The 23,306-nt window shown below is 36.8% G+C and overlaps 2 protein-coding genes across 2 annotated transcripts; one reads left to right on the forward strand and one right to left on the reverse strand.

Moving 5' to 3' along the window:
• Positions 1 to 12,867: 12,867 nt before the first annotated feature.
• Positions 12,868 to 17,404, forward strand: LOC104089719 (delta(12)-fatty-acid desaturase FAD2-like). Its single transcript, XM_009594686.4, has 2 exons — positions 12,868 to 13,008; positions 16,089 to 17,404. Exon 2 carries the CDS (start codon positions 16,100 to 16,102, stop codon positions 17,252 to 17,254), a length of 1,155 nt encoding a protein of 384 aa, XP_009592981.1. The 5' UTR covers positions 12,868 to 13,008; positions 16,089 to 16,099; the 3' UTR covers positions 17,255 to 17,404.
• Positions 17,405 to 18,208: 804 nt separating this feature from the next.
• On the reverse strand, positions 18,209 to 18,948 carry LOC138907451 (uncharacterized). The gene is made up of 2 exons (XM_070198047.1): positions 18,747 to 18,948; positions 18,209 to 18,387 (listed from the first exon to the last, which is right to left on the reverse strand). Exons 1-2 carry the CDS (start codon positions 18,946 to 18,948, stop codon positions 18,209 to 18,211), a joined length of 381 nt encoding a protein of 126 aa, XP_070054148.1.
• Between the last annotated feature and the right edge of the window lie 4,358 nt (positions 18,949 to 23,306).

Below are 23,306 nucleotides of genomic sequence, written 5' to 3' on the forward strand. Positions count from 1 at the left end.
AGTTATAGTATCCATTCCTTGAACTGGTGTAATGTCACTTGCAACTTATCCAAGTATCTCCACATCCGGTCCTCTTTTATTTCAAATGTCACGTTGACTTAGTTAACGACGAGAAGGGAGTTACACTTAGCTTCAATCACCTCAGCCCCAGGTTCTTAGCCAGTTCTAGACTTGCAATTATAGCCTCATATTCGGCTTTGTTTTTAGTCAATTTCACAGTTCTAATATATTACCTTATTATGTTACCATTAGGTGGTTTAATATGATTCCCAACCCGGACCCTTTCGCGTAAGAAGCACTGTCTGTGAATAGGGTCCAAACCCCTGAGCTAGTCCCCAAGGAGAGCAATAATTCTGATTAAGGCCGATGTAAAGTCGTCCACGAAGTCTGCCAAAATCTGAGATTTTATAGCAGTTCAGGGTTTATATTCAATTTCGCACCCGCTAACCTCTACGTCCTATTTGGCCAGTCAACCCGAAAGCTCGGACTTATGCATAACATTCCTTAGTGGGTACAAGATCACGACACATATGGGGTGACATTGAAAATAAGGTTTTAGTTTCCTAGATGCACTTAATAAGGCGAGCGCTAATTTCTTTAAGTGTGCATACCTCGTTTCAGCATCGCCTATGGTTCTACTAACATAATAGATAGTAAATTGTGTACCTTCTTCTTCCCAGACCAGGACACCACTTACCGCTACCTCAGAGATTGTCAAGTAGAGGTATAGCTGCTTATTCACCTTCGGGGTGTGAAACAAAGGAGGGCTTGATAGGTATCGTTTGAGTTCTTCCAAAGCCTGCTGACATTCTAGGGTCCAAGAGAAGTCGTTCTTCTTCTTATTCTTCTTCAGTAATGGGAAAAATCAATGGCTTTTGTTAGATGACCTCGAAATAAACAGGCCCAATGCGGCTATCCGCCCGATCAGTCTCTGTACCTCCTTGACGTTATCAACTACGGTGATATCTTCTATGGTCTTTATCTTATCCGTTTGATCTATTCCCCTATTAGATACCATGAAACTAAGGAACTTGCCCGAGCCGACCTCGAAGGCACACTTCTCTGGATTCAGCTTCATGTTGTATTTCCTCAGTATGTCGAAGGTTTCCTGCATATGCTTTAAATGGTCCTCTGCTTGTAGGGACATAACTAACATATCGTCAATATAAACCTCTATTGATTTTTCTATTTGTTCTTCCAACATCCAGTTAACTAGGCGTTGATACATGGCTTTTTCGACATTTTTAAACCCAAACGACATTACGTTATAACAATAAGTGCCTAATTTAGCTATAAAAGAGGTCTTTTCTTGGTCGGCTGGGTCCATCCATATTTGGCTGTACCCGGAATAAGCATCAAGAAAACTCAGTATCTCGTGCCCGGTCGTTGCATCAATCATTCGGTCGATGTTAGGCAAAGGAAATGAATCCTTCGGATATGCCTTATTCAGGTCCTTATAAGAGTTTAGATACCTCATCTTTGATGATTTGAACATATGCAGGAAGCATATGCAGGAAACCTTCAACATACTGAGGAAATTTGAAGCATATGCAGGAAACTTCCTCGACAAGGAAATTTGAAACGAGAGGACACCGTAACCCATATGTAGGAAACTTCCTCGACAATGAACATATCCTTTGCGGCCGACTATTCTCCGTTGACCGTTTCGATTCGGCATTGGGGTGGGAAGCTTCAGCACATGATGCAAGGTCGAAGGCACCGCTCTCATGATGTGGACCCATGGCCTCCCGAACAAGGCATTATATCTTATGTCCCCCTCGATTACATATAATTTTGTTTCATGGGTGTTCCTGACAGTTTTTACTAGTAGGGTTATTTCACCCCTCATTATCTCGCATGCCATGTTGAACCCGTTCAATATGCGTACTGCCTGTATGATTTGGTCCAATAATCCCAGTTATTCTACGACTCTCCATCGGATGATGTTGGCCGAGCTACCTGGATCAATTAACACATGCTTAACTCGAGATTTATTAATAAGTACAAATTTACCAGTGCATCATTGTAAGGTTGAATGATGCCCTCGACATCCTCATCACTGAACGAGGTGGACCCCTCCAGGACGTAGTCCCGAGTTCGTTTTTACCTTATGATAGAAATTTTGATGCGCTTTATCATTGGCCCTTGTGAGACATCTACTCCCACAATGATTATGTTGATCACGTGTTGAGGCTCCTCCTGCTCAATTTGTTTGTTGGCGTCCCTATTTTTTAAATGATTTTTGGCTCGCTCACTAAGGAATTTCCGAAGATGCCCATTGTTGAATAGACGAGCTACTTCTTCCCTTAGCTATCGACAATCTTCTGTACTGTAACAGTGAGTATTGTGGTATTTATATATCAAGTTGTGATCCCTCTGTGCGTGATCGGACTGGAGTGGCCTTGGCCATTTGGTCTCTTTGATGCGACCAATGGCCAACACTATACTCGCAGCATCTACGTTGAAGTTATATTCCGATAGTCTCGAGGCTTCCCTTCCCCCAAGTGATATATCGAAACCATTCTTACTCATCAGACCTCGGTTGCTAGGACCTTGGTCGCTTCTCCTGTTATTCCTGGCTGGGCGGCGACCGGTCCGTTTCCCCCTCTAGTCGGCCTTGGATCCTGATTCATAATTCTTTTAGACCTGTAGTTCACTCTATTGGGATAAACAGACCCTGAGGGGGACCGCAACTGGTCGTCCTCGATACTAATCTTTGACTGGTACCTGTTATGAACATCGGCTCATGTAATCACCGAGTACTCTACCAAATTTTGCTTCAATTATTGAGAAGCAACGAAACTTCAGGGGTTGAGCCCTTGAGTAAACGCTTGAACGGCCCAACCATATGCAATCGGTGGCAGGTCCATCCGTTCCATCTGGAACCTCGAAACGAACTCCCTAAGCATCTCGTTGTCTCTTTGCTTGACTTTGAAGAGGTCCGATTTCCTCATCTCGACCTTGATAGCGCCGACATGGGCTCTAATGAAGGCATCTGCATAAGCATAGCAAATGAATCAATAGAATTTGGAGGTAAGTTATGGCACCATATCATTTCCAAATTTCTTCAACAACACCGATTCGATCTCGTCTTCCTCTAGGCTATTGCCTTTTATTGTGCACGTATAGGAGGTCACATGCTCATTTGGATCCGTGGTCCAGTTATATTTGAAAATATCGGGCATTTGGAATCTCTTCAAAATTGGTTCGGTGTCACACTCGGGTGAAAAGGTTTCTGAATTAACATCTTGGATCCGATCCTTTCAATATTGGAGGCGCTCCCAGGATCTATTTGAACCTCGAATTGTTAGTTTCCACCTTCTTGTCATTTGCCTCTATCTTCTTTTCGCCAGACTCCACCCATTTTGTTAGTGCTTTGAGCATTTTCATCACCTCGAAAGTTTCTCCGGGTCCGAATTCATCTGGTTCTGCGATAATCCGTTCATCTCTCCGAGCGACTTCTCTAACCCGCTCAGGTTCGGTCGTGTTCTGCGTGTGATTTTGAGTCTGCAATTATGCTATTGCCACTTGCTGAGTTTGTAGCATTTCAAAAGTCAATCGTAAGCTAACTCCATTACCTTCCCCTTCGGGTGCTTCTCAAGCCCATGGTCGGGGTGCCCCGCGAATGCTATTTTCGGGATCAGTTGGCATGTTGATATTGATGGCAACATGTGAGTTGGCGTCGACTGGGTCAACGATTGGGACACCATTAGGATCAACAGGGGGTACGTTATTTCTTGGCACCACGTTATTGTTTTCATCGTGGTGGCCTAACTCGGCGTCAATGTTCAAGTGAGCAGACTGGGAATTCGATATATTATCCTTAGCCCCACGGTGGGCGCCAAGTTGTTTATATTTAAAATGAGTAAAAATTAAATTATACGCGGTTTAAAATATATATGATTTACTTTACGGCGAAGGTCCAAATATACCCTTGTACTTACGAAAATGATCTAAGAATATCCCTCGTTATACTATTGGGTTGTCTATACCCCTGTAGTCATATTTTGGGTTCAAATATACCCCTCATTTAAACGGAGGAACACGTGACATCGTCTTATTGGCCAATTCTAAATATCTCCTAATTAATTCAAAAGACTCATTACCCACACCCGAAAAATAATTTTCAAAAGCAATTTTTTTTTTGTAAAAATAGGAAAAAACTGGAATTTTTTTTACTAAAAACTGAAAAAAATGAAAATATTTTTTTTTTCCAGTTTTTACAAAAACAACTGCTTTAAAAAAATTGAAAAATATTTTCTAAAACAATGTTTTTGTAAAAACTGAAAAAAGAAACTAAAAAGCAATTTTCCAAAGCAATTAAAAACTGAAAAAACTGAATTTTTTTTAACTAAAAACTAAAAAAAAGAAAATATTTGTTTTTTTAGTTTTTACAAAAATATTGCTTTAGAAAATTGCTTTTTAGTTTTTTTTTTTTTAGTTTTTACAAAAACAATTACTTTAGAAATTATTTTTCAGTTTTTTTAAAGCAAAATTTTTCTAAAAACTGGAAAAAACTATTTTTGATTTTTTCAGTTCTTAGTAAAAATACATTCAGTTTTTTCTAGTTTTTATAAAAATATTACTTTAGAAAATTGCTTTTCAGTTTTTTTTACAGTTTTTACAAAAATATTATTTTAGAAAATATTTTTTAGTTTTTTTTAAAAGCAGTTCTTTTTTGTAAAAACTTGAAAAAAAAATATTTTCGTTTTTTTCAATTTTTTCCAGTTTTTACAAAAAAGTATTGCTTTAGAAAATTGCTTTTCGGGTCTGGGTAATGAGTCTTTTTAATTAATTAGGAGAGATTTAGAATTGGCCAACAGGACGATGACACGTGTCCCTCCGTTTAAATGAGGGGTATATTTGAACCCAAAGTATGACTGCAGGGATATAGATAATCCAATAGTATAACGAGGGGTACTCTTAGACTATTTTCGAAAGTAGAAGAGTATATTTGACCCTTTGTCGTTTAATTTAACACGAATGATCTTAGAACGGTAAATAATTGAATTGAAGGAAAACAAAATGATCAAACCAAATGCGATGGATGATTAGGTCTAGCTTTATGATAGATGGTGGAAGTTGGATCCGATCTAGCCCTCGGAACGGGCTCGATTGCAACTTAATAAACAAGCAGCTGAAGAACACTTTGAATAGAAGCTAGAGAACAAATATTAATTTTATTGCTTTGGTATGCGTGCCAACAGTGGTCCTCAAAATAAAAAGTTCTCCCCTTTATATAGTAGGGAGTTTTAATCCTAGTACAAGTCTAAGTAAGGTAAAAAAATTTTCTTCCAGTAAACATTGATACGAAGTTGATATCGGGCAAGATTTGGGTCGTAATATCCTGTAACGACCCAACCAGTCGCTTTGACTATTTGAACCTCGTTCCCCTAAATAAGTCTCCCGGTATGTGCTTTTATTAATTTATGGCTTGCGGGGATGGTTGGTTCGGAATTTGGAAGTAATCGGAACAATTGGTTCCTTAGTTTGACTTTAAAAGGCTAAGTTTGACTTCGGTCAATATTTTAAGAAAACGACCCTAGAATCGGGATTTGACTGTTCCAATAGGTTCGTATGATGATTTTGGACTTGGACGTATGTCCGGAACGAGTTTTGGATGACCCGGGAGCGTTTCAACGCCTATTGTGAAAGTTGGCATTTTGGAAGAATTTTATAAATTTGGGTTGAAGTACATTTCAATGTTATCAATGTCCGTTTGGGATTCCGAGTCTGGGAATAGCTCCGTATAATGATTCTGGTATTAGGAGCGTGCCCGGAAGTGGATTCAGAGGTCCGTAGATCATTTTGGAGTCATTTGGCGAAAGTTAAAAATTTGGATAATTTGAGAAATTTGACCGGGAGTGGACTTTTTGATATCGGGGTCGGAATCCGATTCCGGAAGTTGGAGTAGGTCCGCATGGTGATTTAAGACTTGCACGCAAAATTTGGTGTCATAACACAAACTTGCTCGAGACCTCATCATCACCATTTCGGCGCGTTCGGAGTAAGTTTGAAGAATTTGAAAATTCTAAGTTGAATAAATTTGGTTTGGGGTATGATTCATAATTTTGATGTTGTTTGGTGCGATGCGAGGTCTCGAGCAAGTTTGTGTTATGTTATGTGACTGGTTGGAATGATTGGACGGGTGGTTCCGGATCATTTCGGACTGTTTTGGAACTGCTGTTTTTGATGCCTGGTTTCCTTCTTCGCGAACGTGAAGAAGAAATTTTTGGGGTACTGGATTTGGCCTACGCGGACGCGAAGGAAGGCTCGCGAATGTAGAGAGGTGCCTGAGGAGTCTACGCAAGAGGCTAATCACGAACGCGTAGAAGAAATGGAGGAGTTGGGCCTGAGGTCGCTTGGCCTACGTGAATGCGATGGCTTGAACGCGAACACGATGACTTGCATGGACAGGCCTTCGCGAACGCGACACTGGTCATGCGAACGCGAAGAGGAAATGTTGGGGCAGGAACATTTAGCCTTCGCGAACGCGAGGCATTTGTCGCGAACGCGAAGAAGAACGGGTCTGGGCAATGTTCTGTTAAAAACGGGGGTTGGACTCATTTCCACCTCATTTCTTCATAGGAGCCGATTTTGGGGACGGTTTTTGAGCACCATTTCCACCATCAATCATGAGACAAGTGATTCCTACTAGTTGTGAGCTAAATACAAGGTTTATACATGGATTTAGACATAAAAGTTTGTAAAAATTTGGAGTTTTGAAGAAAAACCTAGAAATTGGTATTTTTGATTTTCACCTCGAAAATGGTTATGGAATTGGATGAAAATTATATATTTGAGTTCTTGAGATTATCCGATAATTTTCGAAATTCGGGCATGTGGTCCCGGGGTGAATTTTAGAAAATTTACCGTTTTGGTTAGGATAATTTATTTAATAGCCTAAATTCGAATTATTGAACATGTATTAATTATTTTGTATAATATTTGGATAGTTTCAGATTGTTCGGCATCGAATTGAGAATTTAACGCGACGTGGTGATTCGAAAGTGGACTTTGAGACAAGGTAAGTCTCTTGTCTAATCTTGTGAGGGGAAAATTACCCCATAGGTGATTAAATTAATAAACGTTTCTAATTGTAGGGGATACGTACGCACGAGGTGATGAGAGTCCGTGCGTAGCTACTATTTATGCTAAAGTCCGGGTAGTTTAGGACTTAAATCATGAATTACTTGTGTAAATTGTATTCTTTATTTAATTAAATTATGTTATATATATATATATATATATATATATATATTGTGAATTGTTAGGAAATATAATAAAGATGGAAATCTCATATACTTAATTTTTTGTTTAAATTAATTAATTGTTAAAAGAAATTGTTCATCCTCTCGAATTTATCTTATAATAAATATACTCTCATTCCGGAGGTACATAAGAAAATGTCCTCCTTTCTTGTGGAGCGGGCTGAATGCCTCGGCAAGATAGATGCATCTATGGATCGTGTCGCACGTCCCTCTGTAGTATACACGACACTCTGGTTCGGGCCACACGACCTCGACAGAAATCGTGCCTAATAATAATAATTACACGATACTTGATATGTTATTGCAACTTGGGAATTTAATTAATAGATTGAGAATTGTTGAATTTTAAGGAATTTAATTAATAGATTGGAAATTGTTGCATTTGAAGGAATTTAATTTTTTCTGCTGGTTTAATAAAATTATTGGTAGCTCTGTGAATCATGTTGATAAAAATATTTCTATTTTTATGTTACTTATTATTATTGACCCTTAGTAAGTGTCAAAGTCGACCATCTCGTCTCTACCTCTTCGAGATTAGGCTTGATACTTACTGGGTACACGTTGTTTTTCATACTCATGCTGCACTTGCTGCACATTTTATTGTGCAGGTACATATATGTCTAGCGGCCTTGTGGGCGCAGAGGTGTGGTTAAAATTGTGGGGACATAGGTGAGCTGCATTCTGTAATACGATCCGCAGCCATCAGAGTCTCTTTCAGAGTTATTTATATTTTTTTTGTTTAATTTGTATTATGGACAGATGCTGTATTTTATTTTTAATTCCCTAGTAAATGCTCATGCACTTGTGACACCGGGTTTTGGGAATGGTTATGAATTGTTTAAAAATTTAGTTGCTAAAAATATTTATCATTTACTCTATGAGTTTTATCTTTATTATTTCATTGAAGAAATTTTGATTTTAAAATTACTAGAATGGGTAATTAAGCTAAGTATGTATTGTTGGCTTGCGTGACAGCGGTGTCCGACGCCATCACGATCTTTAATGGATTTTGGGTCGTGACAACATGGTATCAGAGCACTAGGTTTACTTAGGTCTCACGAGTCATGAGCAAGTCTAGTAGAGTCTTGCGGATCGGTACGGAGATGTTTGTACTTATCTTCGAGAGGCTACAATGCTGTTAGGAGCACTTCCCTTCTTGATTCCTCATCGTGCGATTTGATTCCTTTGAGGCTTATGTCTTCATTTCCTTCTCATTCAATCTTATGCGACGTGAAGCACTGGTTATAAATCGAGAATTGAGGAATGGTAATGGTACTATAGATGTGGTGCGGGATGTTTCTCTCTGCATAGTTGAATGGGCTATTGTCGTCGCCTTGCGGAAGGATATTCTGTCATTTCTACTCAGTAGCTGTACTTCTGAGAGCTTTGAGGCTATGCACATGTGCTATGATGCTCAAGAGTTATTGTCGCACAGTATTGATGTGATGGTAGGATACTTGCCAATGTGTCGGGGCAGTGAATGACTTGAAAGGAGGTTTACTCAGTACATGATTCAGAGATTCGATATTTACTTCCAACGGAGGAAATGAAATTGAACTAAGAATGTTCAGACTTAGGTTGATGGAGTAACGGGACTTGGTATTTTCGAGCGTAGTATAGTTCTTAAACTGTGATGTGGTGTCATCATCCTTGTTGAACGGGTTAAGGTTTGCCGATGTTATGGCCTTCTTCAATTTGCATTCGGGGCAGGATATTGTGAAATGGTGCTTGAGATGCGGTTGTCAGCGATAACAGAGTGTAGAGGTTTCGGAATCAAATTGGTACTTCTAGTATTGATGGCTCAAGAAAGATGATCTTTTAAGAGGTTTAAAGTTAGTAGCGATCTGTTGGTTCAAGTGCTATAATGATAGATTTTTTTTTGGCAACCACTGGGCAGCGAAGGATGAGGAAGTGCATGTGGGAGGTGCCTTGCGGTGGTTAAATTTTCTAGAAGGCCAAGAGTGAGGAACCGGAGTCAAATGGTTGCTTAAAGGAAATGGTTTGACCAAAGTGGGAGAGTGGCAAGGTAGCATATGGGTTACGGGGTAGGATAACTACATGTCTTGAGGAAAGTTTAGAGTGATTTGGGATTCATGATGGACAGTGACTAGGTCTACGGGCTTAATTTGGAATATTGGCTACTATATTGAGGAAGATTGGGTGTGACAGGAGGGAGTTGCGTGATATGAAGAAGGATACAACATGACTTTGGATTGGAATGTATTGTCGCACCTTTAGTTGACGTCCATGAGGAGTGAACGGACTGGTGCAGCTGGTGAATGAGCTCGGACTCAGGATGATCTACTGATTTCGTAGTAATTACACCCAGTGAAGCGACGTTGGAATATGTCGGCATGTAATTTTCACATATGGGTTATCTCCTGTGAGCAGGTTAGCGGTCACGTGGTGTTGACAAATCTTCTACGAAGAATTCTACTGGCTACCCGATAAGCGATTTAATATGTAAATATGGCTAGTGGTTCAGAGTGTTTATTAAAGGTTAATAGAAGGATTTTTAAAAATTTGGCGAGTTGTGTATGCAGGATCATGTCAACGATGAAGAAAGAATCTCGGTGAATTCCAGAATTTATGTAATTGTAGCTTCAAGCTAAGTGGGAGAGCCCACCGTCTATGATTGGATTGCGTAGTGTCAACTTGTGCGGTTCCTGGTTATCGGTGTATTGGTGGGTCATTACGACTAAAGAAAAAAAACATCGGTGGTAATTTAAGCAAAGGATTTGAGGAATGTGTGCCATATTTGTCCTTATTGATTCATGTCTAGGCTTTGGGAAGACTCATAGTTTATGCTTCGTGTAGATATAATGCACAGGGAAAGTGAGATAGTCGGGTGTTTCCTTGAAAAAGTGTCCATGTGCTAGCAGGGCCTTGGAGTTGATCATGTTTGGGAACAAGTAGAGGAAGTGACTCTCAATAATGGTCTTAGTGGGTTCAAAAATTTAAAGTGCGGTGTCTAAGGATCTCGAGTCCGTAGTATGGTTGAGTATCGAGCTTTTGCAGCAGATTATGAAACGGGGCTTGGAGTACTCTGCGTTATCTTCAGGTTGTGGTGTAGCATTAGAGAAACGGAAGAAAATAACTTCGGATTCATAAAAGAAGTATCAGAATGTATGTACCAGTTAAAGATGTAAAAGTGCGCACAAGGAGGGGTATGAGATGAATAGTGGGTTTTGAAACAGCGTGGTCTCGTGAATAAGGTTACTCGGGATGAGTGTAGATTTGAGTTCGTGATATAATGAATGGAGCTATTATTATTTCTAAGGTAAGTTGAGAATAAATTGAGAAAAGACGGGTCAACTAACAATGGTTGAATCGACATGATGGTGGCAATGATCAGTTCCTTCAGCACATTGAGTTATGCATGTGATTTGTGGCGTTACGTGCGAGGCTTGACGGCCGCCGTAATTGATTTTATTTGGAGGAATTCAAGTATTATGGCGTGTTATGTGTAGAGGGATCCTAGATGAGTTATGGTGATTTAGACCACTACTTGAGGCAGGTATTTTCTGCGGATATGGAAATTCAGTCACGTGTTGCAATGGCTCTCTTAAAATGAGTTAAGTAGAAGGTTTCTATATGATGAAGTGTTTACCATATTAGTGGTTCGGGGAGTTATGATGGAATTCTTGTACTCCTGCGCATTTGCGTGATTAAGTGCATTAAGTAGCATGGGATTCAAAAGTTGAGGATTCAAGTTTTCGGTTCGGTGTTGACAAGGATGTCATGAGCTCGGATGAGCAGGAAAAGGATTTAGATGTTTAAACTAAGATGGTATTGTTTTCGGCGTCACCTAAGGTCGATGACAGGTGTAAGAGACCTTGTGTATTGATTTGTGGATTCTTGATATGCTTTACATCATTAGTGTAACCGGTAACATGGATGTGCAGACCAATTACCTAGTGCGAAAGGTCGGGAGAGCGTGTCCCATGGAAAGATTGTGTAAGAATGGCATATAGTCACTTGATTGAGTGAAGATTGAAACCAAGTATGAAGATTGTGGTAATATCGTTGATTCGAGAATTTATGCCTGGAGGGCGCTCGATTTATTTGGTTTGTGAACTGTGAAAGTTTGTTCCGGTTATGATGGTTGTTCTTGTGTGTTATGGGGAAAAGGGTTATTATGGATCCTTGAAAGGTTATTAGCCTAGTAAAAAAAATTCTATTTTATCTTTTACCATACCTTTTTATACAATAGTATTACCTCATACCTTACTTTTTCTTTTATAATATTGTAAGTTTATTCTTCATATTATTGGTGCATGACTTCATGAAACAAAGGCAAACAATACAATCTATCCAAATATTGTATAAATCAAAACGATACAGTACAATACAATACAATACTATACGATACATTATGAAACTATACATAACAACCATCCAAACAAGCTGTTAATTTTTTTTTGTTTATGTATTTTACAATTTTACCATAATAATGATAGCTTTTTCAAGACTTGAGAAATGATTTGGGGAATGAATAATTAATGATAAGGATAAAGTATTTAAAAAAATTATTTTTCTCTTAATTTAATATAATAAACAAGTAAATATAATAAACAAGTAAAAGTGAACGAGAAAAATACATTTTCCTATAGTTAGGGGTGTTCATGGTTCGGTTTGGATCGATTTTTCCCTAAAAAGAAACCAAATCAAGTAAGTCGGTTCTTAAAATGTTGGAACCAAACCAAACCAATTAAGTCGGTTTTTTAGGGATTCGATTTTTTCGATTTTTATCGGTTTTTCGGTTATTTATCGATTTTTTTCTTAAATATGAGACCTACACTACCAAACACATATTTTGGCGACTATATTTTCAAACGTAACACTATCAAATCAATTGCTCTTTGAGAAATCTATCATTTACCATGATATATTGATGATAATTGAATCAAATAGTGATGAATAATTTAAGTACTCAATTAAAAATTAATTATTTTTAACATGAAATAATTCTTGTACTTAGCAAAAATAAACTACCAATTAAACTAGAATGTAAAGGCAAAGAATTAGACTACTGTAATAGCAAAAAACTAGACTTAAAATACAAATGATTAATATGTACTATAATATTTTAGAAATATTATATAAATATATATATATATATATATATATATATATATATATATATATATATATATATATATATATATATATATATATAGGTGTAATAATAAATTTAAATAGCTACTTCTATAGTCGTTTTAGTTCGATTATTTTTTGATTAAAATCAAAATCAAACCAAATTTGATCGATTTTTAAAATTCAAAATCAAAACCAAACTAAACCTAAAAAATATCACTTTTTTAATCAATTTAATTCGCTTTTCGATTTGGTTCGATATTTTGAATTTTTATGAACACCCCTGCCTATACTCAATAGCCTACAATTACAAGGAGTGGGCGCTAGGAAATATTCACGATGTACGGTGGATAAAAGAAAAGAAAAAGAAAAACCGAAAGCCATAAACATAGCTAGTGGATGGACCCCATTATTTTCAATTTTTTCTCCACCCGTTGCGTAGGCCATACATTACGGAGCAGGGAAACTAAAAAGCTTAAATACCCATACCTCCTCTGCTTCTCATTCCTCAAAAATACATCAGAGAAAGCTCCAATTCATTGGAGCCTCTGAACAAATAACATTTACATATATAGAGAGAGAATAGGAAAAGTTTAGTGTCCTGTGAAGTTTTTAGAAAGAGGGAGTTAAGTTGTGTCAGGTACTTTCCTTTTTCTCTGTCTCTGCCTCTCTCTTTTTCATTTTCTGTTTATGGTGATCTGAGAGCTGGTTTCTTTTTCTTGGGTGATTTGAAGCTTCAAGTTTTGATTTTTTGCATTTGCATTCAAGCAACAGAGGGAGATTAAATTTTTGATGTGCATTTTGTATACAGTAGCAATTTTTCATTTTTAATAGATACAGTAGCTATGGATCTATGGTATTAGAGTGCTACTTATATTCAAATCTAAAAAGTTATCAGCGTTCTTGTTTTATGCTATGATTTAATGTACTGATTGTCCGAGTGGATGGAACAAGATCTAGGCAGATATCTGATTTTTAATGTTTATTTTTTTATATTTCTTTGGTTCAATTTAATTGATTTTTTGGTCTTTTTCTTGTAATTCATAATATTTGCTTTTTTCATATATGAAGAAGAAATTATTATTATTTTTCAAAGTTTTCGTTGGATTAAAGATTCTAGGAGTATTTGTTATATTTTGCAATAAATAAATTAAGATTAATATAATTATTTTTATTGTTAATTAATGCTAAAAATTTAATTTCTTAATATTGTCAAAGCGACCAAAAAAAATAATTAAAGTGAAAGTATTAATTATAACTACTCTGTATCTTAGTGCTTTTGGCCAGTACAAGGGGTGTGAATCTTGACTTTATGAAGTGGTCCAGATTTCCTTACCATAATTTAAAGAATTTTATTCCTACACTATACTGATGTTGATAGATACAGCTAGAGTGAACACCCCCAAAGTGGCAATCCATAGGTAAAACTCAATGATATGGAATTAAACTCAAATTTCACTGTCTCAATTTAGAACGAATTTTAGATCAGCCAGTGTCTCCTCCCTTTCCAAAAATAGGGAAAAAGGTATGAGGAGTAACATAGCTCATTTTCTTGCTTGAGAGTCCTTTTACAAGTTCCTGTTTCCAAATTGAAGTAAGCTAAGTTTGAAAAGATTCCCATACTATGTTTAATATTTCAAAAACTAATTGCAGTCAGGCAAAAGTTTAATTGGACGACCAGATCTGCGTGGAGTATTTTTTTAATTGTCCAATTCTGATCTTGTTTAGTCACATGCATAGCAGTATTGCTTTGTATTGTCATGTGAAGATGTGTAGCTAGTTTGCATAATTTTAGTTCGTCTCCATATAACTATATTATATTCACGAAAGGAATATAATATATTGAATTGGGACGTGTATTCGTATGAACTTGAGATTTTTGCTCACTGGATCTGATGTGACCTTGTAACATGTTCTTTAACTTTTCTTGCATAAATGGCCCACTTTTATTAAATTAAACTGGTATTATTTGGCGGCTTCTGGTTTCCTTTGTTTATTCTGCCAGATTAAGTCAGCAGAGGCTTTTATATATATATATATATATATATATATATATATATAATTTTTTTTAATCTACCTATACAATAGTTAATATAATATTAATTTTAAAAAATATGTATATAAAATATTTATTTTTACAGAAAAACTACGGCTTCACGTGCCTTGTAATAAATCTGCCCCTGATTATGTGGTCCATCCTTTTTTTTAAAAATTCTTTTGTCTTGCTCGAGCTTCGTAGCTTTCAATAGTTAATGACCGCCCAAGTAGTTCTTTATTTCCCTTGACTAATTAATAATTGTCAGGCGAGAAAATTGTTGATTCTTCTGCTTTATTTAATTGATAAGCTTGTCACCTATATAGTTTGCTCTGAAGAAAGTTCTGACCCAAGAAAAGCAATTCCTACGTATTTTCCACTAGTATTAAAGTTTCATTTACTACCTTTAACCTAGTCAAGAAGAAAACAACAAGTTGATGGCCTCATGCAAGGATTTTCCTTGATACTGTTGTATTTGGTTGAATGGGAAAAGAAGAATTAAAATTTGTTCACCTTCAATGGAACTTTCGCCTACGTCTTTTATATCTCAGGTTGAAGTTAAAGTATACAGTTAAATACTGGCTGCTTCTTGGATTTGACTGACCTAATTGATTTTAAGAACCATTATTATTAATTGCTAATCTTAAATTTGACGGCTAAAGAAACGCAAGCCGATAAAACATCAGCTGTAACCTTCATGGCATGTTGAAATTGCAGCAGTCTAATGGCAACTTGATAATATTAACCACCTTCTCTTGAGTTTGCCTCATTTGGAATATGTCTAATATTATATATCTGCTTCTACAAAACTTTTTTAATCCATGGTATTGCATTTTGGTTGTATATGCCGTTGTCTTTGAATTTATAATAGGGCAGGCTAAATCAGTTGGTTTGTTATATCTTTAAATGCTGAGACCTATTTTATCCAATGATTAGCCTTAACAAATTTATGTGACATTCCAAAACAGCAACAGTTTCCTATAGTCCTTTTGGGGGTGTTCATAAAAATCCGAAAAACCGAACCAAACCGACCAAAAAAACCGATACTTTTTAGGTTTGGTTTTGGTTTTGAATTTTAAAAAACGATCAAATTTGGTTTGGTTTTGGTTTTAATAAAAAAATAACCGAAAAAACCCGAACCAAACCGACTATAGAAGTAGCTATTTAAATTTATTATTATACCTATATATGTATATTTTTATATAAAGTTTCTAAAATTTTATGGTACATATTAGTCGTTTATATTTTTAGTCTAGTTTTTTGCTATTATAATAATCTAATTATTTGCCTTTACATTCTAGTTTGATTGGTAATTTTCTTTTGCTAAGTACAAGAATTTCTTTCATGTTAAAAATAATCGATTTTTAATTGAGTACTTAAATTATTCATCACTAGTTAATTCAATTATTATCCATTTATCTTGGTAAATGATAGATTTCTCAAAGAGCAATTGGTTTGATAGTGTTACATTGAAAATGAAGTCTTCGGAATATGTGTTTGGTAGTGTATGTCTCATATTTAAGAAAAAAACTGATAAATAACTGAAAAAATCGAAAAACTGACAAAAACCAAATCGATAAAAAACCGACTTAATTGGCTTTAATATTTGAAGAACCGACTTACTTGGTTTGGTTTATTTTTAGGAAAAAACTGAACCATGAACACCCCTATTCCTCTTATTGCAGGCTACTGAACAATGGGTGCTGGAGGTCGAATGTCGGTTCCATCTGAGGGCAAGAAGTCCAAGTCTGATGTCCTGCAAAGAGTACCCCATTCGAAACCACCCTTCACTGTTGGTGAGATCAAGAAAGCCATCCCACCCCATTGTTTCAAGCGATCTGTCCTACACTCTTTCTCCTATGTTGTTTATGACCTTACAATAGCCTTTCTCCTCTACTATGCCGCGACCAACTATTTCCATCTCCTGCCTTACAATCTCTCCTATATAGCTTGGCCGCTGTACTGGATTTGCCAAGGCTGTAATCTAACAGGAGTTTGGGTCATTGCCCACGAATGTGGTCACCATGCCTTCAGTGACTATCAATGGCTTGATGATACTGTTGGCCTTGTCCTACACTCTGCTCTCCTTGTCCCCTATTTCTCTTGGAAATACAGTCATCGTCGCCACCATTCTAATACAGGTTCTATGGATCGCGATGAAGTATTTGTACCAAAGGTGAAGTCGAGTATTAGTTGGTTCTCCACTTATCTTAACAATCCACCAGGCAGAATCCTTATACTTCTTGTCCAGCTCACTCTAGGCTGGCCTCTATACTTGATGTTCAATGTTTCAGGCCGACCTTATGACCGATTCGCTTGCCACTTTGATCCTAATAGCCCTATCTACACAGACCGTGAGCGCCTTCAGATCTTTGTTTCTGATGCTGGTATTTTTGCTGTACTCTTTGGACTTTACCATCTTGTGGCAGCAAAAGGACTTGCTTGGGTTGTCTGTGTTTATGGATGTCCATTGCTCATTGTCAACGGATTCCTCGTATTGATCACATATTTGCAGCACACACACCCTTCATTGCCTCATTACGATTCATCCGAATGGGATTGGTTGAGGGGTGCTCTGGCCACAGTTGACAGAGATTATGGCATTCTCAACAAGGTATTCCACAACATCACAGACACTCATGTCGCGCACCATTTATTCTCAACCATGCCACATTATCATGCAATGGAAGCCACAAAGGCGATAAAACCAATATTAGGTGACTACTATCAATTTGATGGGACGTCGATTTGGAAGGCCATGTATAGAGAAGCAAAGGAGTGTGTTTACGTTGAGCCAGATGAAGGTGACCAGAACAAGGGTGTCTTTTGGTATAAAAACAAGCTTCATTAGGTTCTCATAGAATGTAATACCATGGCAATCAAAGAGACTGGGAAGTTTTAGTCCCTTGCTAGAAGAGGCTTTGCTTCCCTTCCTGGGATTTAGGCTTGTTTTGATTGATTTCTAGTGAACTTTCAATTTTACTAAAAGTGATTTCCGTAATTGCAATGGTCTCAAAATACGGTGAATGCTTCGTTATGATCATAAATCACAAAATCTTATGGTTAATTGTAAACAGAAAAAGTACATTACATGATTTGAGACAGGATTTCAATTAAGAGTTTGAGAGGCTTATAATTACAATCTGTGATCATTTGTATGCTAAAATTACGAATAGAAAGAATTTTGCACGTATTATGATATCAAATACTAAACTGGATTTCTTTTATCAGGATCAAATGATTAAACTTCTAGATACATTTTCCTTAATTTGTAATCCACGAGTGGCTTGATATTAATTTCATTGTATCTGAAACTCAGAGTGCAAGCATAGGGAATAGAGGTGGATCCAGGATCTTAGTAAGATGGGCGCACTATTAAGAATAAGTAAATACATGATATAAATTTTACGGGTTCAACCTTTAGTTCTTAATATTGGATCCATTAAACTTTTGGAATTATAAGTTCAAAATTGATTTTTTTAAATAGTAATTTTGTTACATATATTTATACTCCTTGTAGCAAATGTTGGGATCGGTTGAACCCATGGACTAAATGCTACATTATCCATTGCTACTAATTTTAATATACATATTTTACTTAATCATTTAAGATTTTACGGTGACAGAAGAAGACTAGAAATTTCTAGGTGTGAAAATTTGAAAGAATAAACCAAACAGAAAAAGAAAGAAAAAGAACTTAATTAATACGCAAAAAAGTGACACCAAACATGCACCCATCTCTCGTGTGCGCCTAGTCCTAGAAAAAAGAAATATCAATATTGACATAAGATTTGAACACACAATTTCACTTAGAGATACTTTGGGTGGAAGGACCTGTTCCATCACCTGTTCCTACTTCTGGTGCAGCTTCAGTCTGTGCTGTAGTTTCATTTGAATTTCTCACCAGCCCAATTGCTTCATCATCATGTTCCTGCCTCTCAGAAAGAATGTTAGTTTCATCAAAAACCACATGTACACTTTCTTCTACACACATAGTTCTTTTGTTATAAATCTTATAAGTTTTACTATGTAAAGAATATCCCAAGAATACCCCTCATCATTTCTGGGATCAAACTTACCTAGGGAGTCTTTACCATTATTGTGCACAAAGCACTTGCATCCAAATGCCCTAAGATGGGATATGTTTAGCTTTCTCCCTTTAAGTAACTCATAGGGAGTCTTCTCTACAAGAGGTCTAGTCATGCCCCTATTTATGATGTAACATGCAGTGTTCATAGCTTCTGTCCACAAACTATGGGGCAGTTTACTAGAAAGAAGCATAGTCCTAGCATATCTTCAAGTGTCCTAGATTTTCTTAGCAGTGGTACAACTTTGGATTCTACTGTACTCATCTGGACCAAGTCCACAAATAAGCCATTTTTTGGCTTTATCATTCTTTTCCCATTTCTTCAAGTTCTCAGCAGTGCAATCCGCTCTTGTCTTTGGCACCTCTACTCCTTCAGCATTTATCTTTAAGGTAGCCAGTGGACCATCGATGACAATATCCCATAACTCAAAATCCTCTCCTATAATGTGATCTCTCATCTTGTTTTTCTACCAAGAGTAGTACTAGCCATTAAAGAGTGGTGGCCTAGCAATGGATTGCCCTTCCCAGTTTCCTAGTGGTGCACTCATCTTGATCTTCTCCTAAGGTGTTAGCCTCTTCAAGGATAACTTGCTCTGATACCAATTGATGTTTTATAAATCAATGCCACACAAGAAGGGGTGATATGTGTGGTGTCCAATTTTCGCGTGCACTGATTATAGAAGGACCTGCTTCTTCTAAGTGTTCCTTATACTACTGTTGCGAAAATAGCAAATACGAAAAGTAAAGAACACAAGTATTTTTACGTGAAAAATATCTGGCTTAAAAGTGAAAAAATCATAACCTACTACTCAATAGGATTTTCCCCAACACTTCACTAAATCACTGAGCCAAAACAACATTTGCAAAACTCTTTGTAAACCTAAGGATTAACTCTAATCCCGTTGTGGCAGCCAGCCTCTAACTGTTGCGACAACTTTAAGTTAACTCTAACTTGAATAATCAGAGTACCTAATACAATTGCTTCTAGATAAAGCTGAAAGGTACAAATTGAAAACACCAACTACAATTGAACTAGAATAAAAGACAGACGCTTGGAATTGGTTCTTCTATCTGGTTCATGTAACTTCAAGTTCGCACACTTGAATCACACAAGAATTGCTTGCAAAATGCCTTGCTATTTTGCTCTCAACTCACGTTTAACTTCAGCGTTTGTGCGTACCTGTAAAATGAGAACATCCCGTAATATATAGAGTTAGTAGAATAAGAAATAACTAGAGTTCTAATGCTACTCTTCCTTGGTGGAAGAGTTCTAGTTATCTTCAACTTCTAACTCCTCCCTTATTTTGGATAAAGTTCTCTTCGAGTAAGGAGTCCTTCTCCTCATCATTTATGCAACCTTTTTGTAAGGAGATATCAGATATAACAACTTAAGCTTATCTCCTTCACATGCATCCCTTATTCTCGAATCGGCCCATGTCTGTGTATACTGTGTATGGACCTGGTTCATGCTGGAGTTCCTTTGTCAATCATCAAAATAAACTTCACTTGGGCCAACAGAAACAACCAAATTGTAGAAGCGGCTAGCACACCTCTTGCATTGAGAGTAATGCAAGCAGCACCTATTAGAACATTCTGATATTTCTAAGAATTGTGTCCCAAGATTGCAACTATAAGAAACCGGAGAGGCCCTTTCTGCTGACTACTGAGTAAGATATCGTTTATCCATAAAAAAATTTCTTTTTTTTCAAAAATATGTTTGTCCATAAAATTTTGCAAGTGAAAGTTTTTCGAATATGAGTTTTTCAAAAGACCACTTTTTCAAATTATTTTTCCCACTCACAAAACTGCAATATTTTTTCAAGTAAAATGCATGTCCAAACATAATTTTAAATTCTAAATACTATTTTTTTTTTTTAAAATTATAATTTTTATGTCCAAACGCCTACTAAGTGATTAGAAAAAAAGTAATCCAATGCTTTTTTCTTTTGAACTACTTAACTTTTACGTAGTTCCCTAATAACAGGGCGTATCTAGGAGGGTACATGGGCACGTGAATTTATGCTTCCCTCCCTAGATCATATATAATATAATTATATTTTTTAGAATACTTAAACATATGTATGCGCATCCAAGCTCAGGGCAACTTGACAGGGGGAACTGAACAAAGAGGAAGTAATCCTCAAACCTCAAGGGAACCTATCCATGAACCTGTTCCTCGACAACAAAACTTTGAAGGAACATCTAAGGGAAACCAGCTGGTTGTGAAACCTTACAAGTATCAAAGTTCTCATCCCATTGAGAACATAATCATAGATCCAACCTCTGGAATCAAAACCAGATCTTCTTTGAAGAATCTTTGTGCTTTTGATGCTTTTTTATCTCTGATTGAACCTAAAATTTTTGCTGAGGCTTTGCAAGATGCAGTTTGGGTGAATGCAATGCAAGATGAACTCAATCAATTTGAGAGAAGTCAAGTTTGGCATCTGGTACCAAGACTCAAGGACATATCAGTAATTGGCACAAAGTGGGTCTTCAGAAACAAACTGATGAAGATGGAACAGTTACGAGGAATAAGGCAAGATTGGTGGTTCAAGGATATAGTCAAGAGGAGGGCATAGACTATGATGAGGCTTTTGTTCCAGTTGCAAGATTGGAGGCAATTATACTCCTTATAGCTTTTGCTACTTATATGGAATTCACTCTCCATTAGATGGATGTCATGAGTGCCTTCCTCAATGGCTATCTAAAGGAAGAAGTGTTTGTCAAGCAACCTCCGGGCTTTGAAAGCAAGAAATGTCCTGATCATGTGTACAAGCTTGACAAGGCACTTTATGGGCTCAAGCAGGCTCCAAGAGCATGGTATGAAAGATTATCAAAATTCTTGCTTGAGCATGGCTACAAGAGAGGTAAAATTTACAATACTTTATTCTTGAAAGGAAAAGGTAAAGATCTCCTGGTAGTTCAAATATATGTTGATGATATAATCTTTGGAGCAAATACTGATAAGTTAAGTAAAGAATTTGCTAAACTAATGGGGAGTGAATTTGAAATGAGTATGATAGGTGAGCTTAATTTATTTTTAGGCTTACAAATTAAACAAAATTCAAATGGAACTATGATCCATCAACAGAAGTATGTGAAAGAGTTGCTTAAAAGGTTTAAAATGGAAGATTCCAAAGAAATTGACACTCCTATAGCAATAGCCACAAAATTTGATGTAGATGAACTTGGTTCATCTGTTGATCAGAAGTTGTATAGGGGAATGATTGGCTCTTTGTTGTATCTCACTGCTAGCAGACTTGACATTGTTTTCAATGTAGGCCTTTGTGCTAGATTTCAGGCAAGTCCAAAGGAGTCTCACTTGACTGTTGTCAAGAGGATCCTGAGTTACCTAAAAGGCACCATTGAGCTTTGTCTATGGTATCCAAAAGGTAGTAATTTTAACTTAGTGGGGTATGTTGATGCTGATTATATAGGTTTTCTTGTGGATAGAAAGAGCACCTCAGGTATGGCACACTTTCTTGGCTCATGTCTTGTGTCTTGGTCCACCTTAAAGCAAAATTATGTGGCCTTATTTACTGCTGAAGTTGAGTATGTTGTTGTTGCCTCATGTTGTGCTCAATTGTTGTTGATCAAACAGTAATTAATGGACTTTGGAATTGATATAGTTTGTATCCCCATCTTTTGTGATAACAACAGTGCAATTAGTATGACTAAGAACCCGGTTCATCACAAAAGAACGAAGCACATAGATGTTAGGCATCACTTTTTAAGGGACAACTATGAAAAAGGTTTGATCACTATAGAATTTTGTGCTACTGACAAGCAAATAAATGATATATTCACAAAAGCTCTAAGTAGAGATCACTTTGAAAGGAATATGTTAGAATTAGGGATGTTTAAGATCACCTAAAAGGATCCAGTTCCAACTCAAAATATTGGTAAGAAAAATTGTGAATTTCTGTAAATAATTAGATTAGATTTTGCTCAGACTCATACTTTCATAAGTATACTCTTGTGCCATGTGCTAAAATGACTCATTAATCTCTAATGATATTATATCTGTTTTCTTGGAAAACTCAGACTTACACAAGAGATTTCTCAGTGAAGAACCTGGTTCATCAAGATTACTTGGTACGTACTCTCCACTATGCATATTTTGAAATAATTATATTTGGATTATGATTAAGAGGAGAGTCCCATTCAATCCTAAACCCCTCGATCTTATCAGTTACGAAATGGACCGATTTTATTCAACAGAGTCCAAACCACATTAAGTGACTAGATTTCAGGGACACTCTTCTACGTCTTTTCAAACTCAATTCCAGTTTGATTAGACTTCTGCAAAGGCTGCCGTTACCCAATCAAACACTTCCACTTTAAATTGATTAGGCCTTAGTTGCTTCCTCACTTCTCAATTCTCAATCCGTCAAGAATTTCTCTCTTCTCTCATCTTCCAAAACACACACAAACCCATTTTTCCCAAATTCCCAAACACAGAAATGGCAAACCTTTCTGAAAATCCCTCATCACCACCCAAAGAAATCATACCTACACTATCTATCACACCTTCAACCACGTCTACCTCTAAGAAAAATAGAGTCAAGATGCTTGCTCGCAAGGTTGTTGCGGGTAAAGAACAACTCAAGAAAATTAATGAAAATTGAAAGCAAGTTGATTGGAAGAACCCCAGAAATCTGATGAATCGTTCAAATCTGCTACTGAGGGGGAAGAAACTATTTCGTCTAACACAAAATAGGTAACATCTAGCCCAAATACTACTACTGCAATCATCTCTGAGGTTGCTCCTAATCTGGAGAATAGGTTCATTCTGGTGGGAACTATGATTGGGGTT

The sequence above is a fragment of the Nicotiana tomentosiformis genome, chromosome 3, assembly GCF_000390325.3.
Source record: "Nicotiana tomentosiformis chromosome 3, ASM39032v3, whole genome shotgun sequence".
Lineage (NCBI taxonomy): Eukaryota > Viridiplantae > Streptophyta > Magnoliopsida > Solanales > Solanaceae > Nicotiana > Nicotiana tomentosiformis.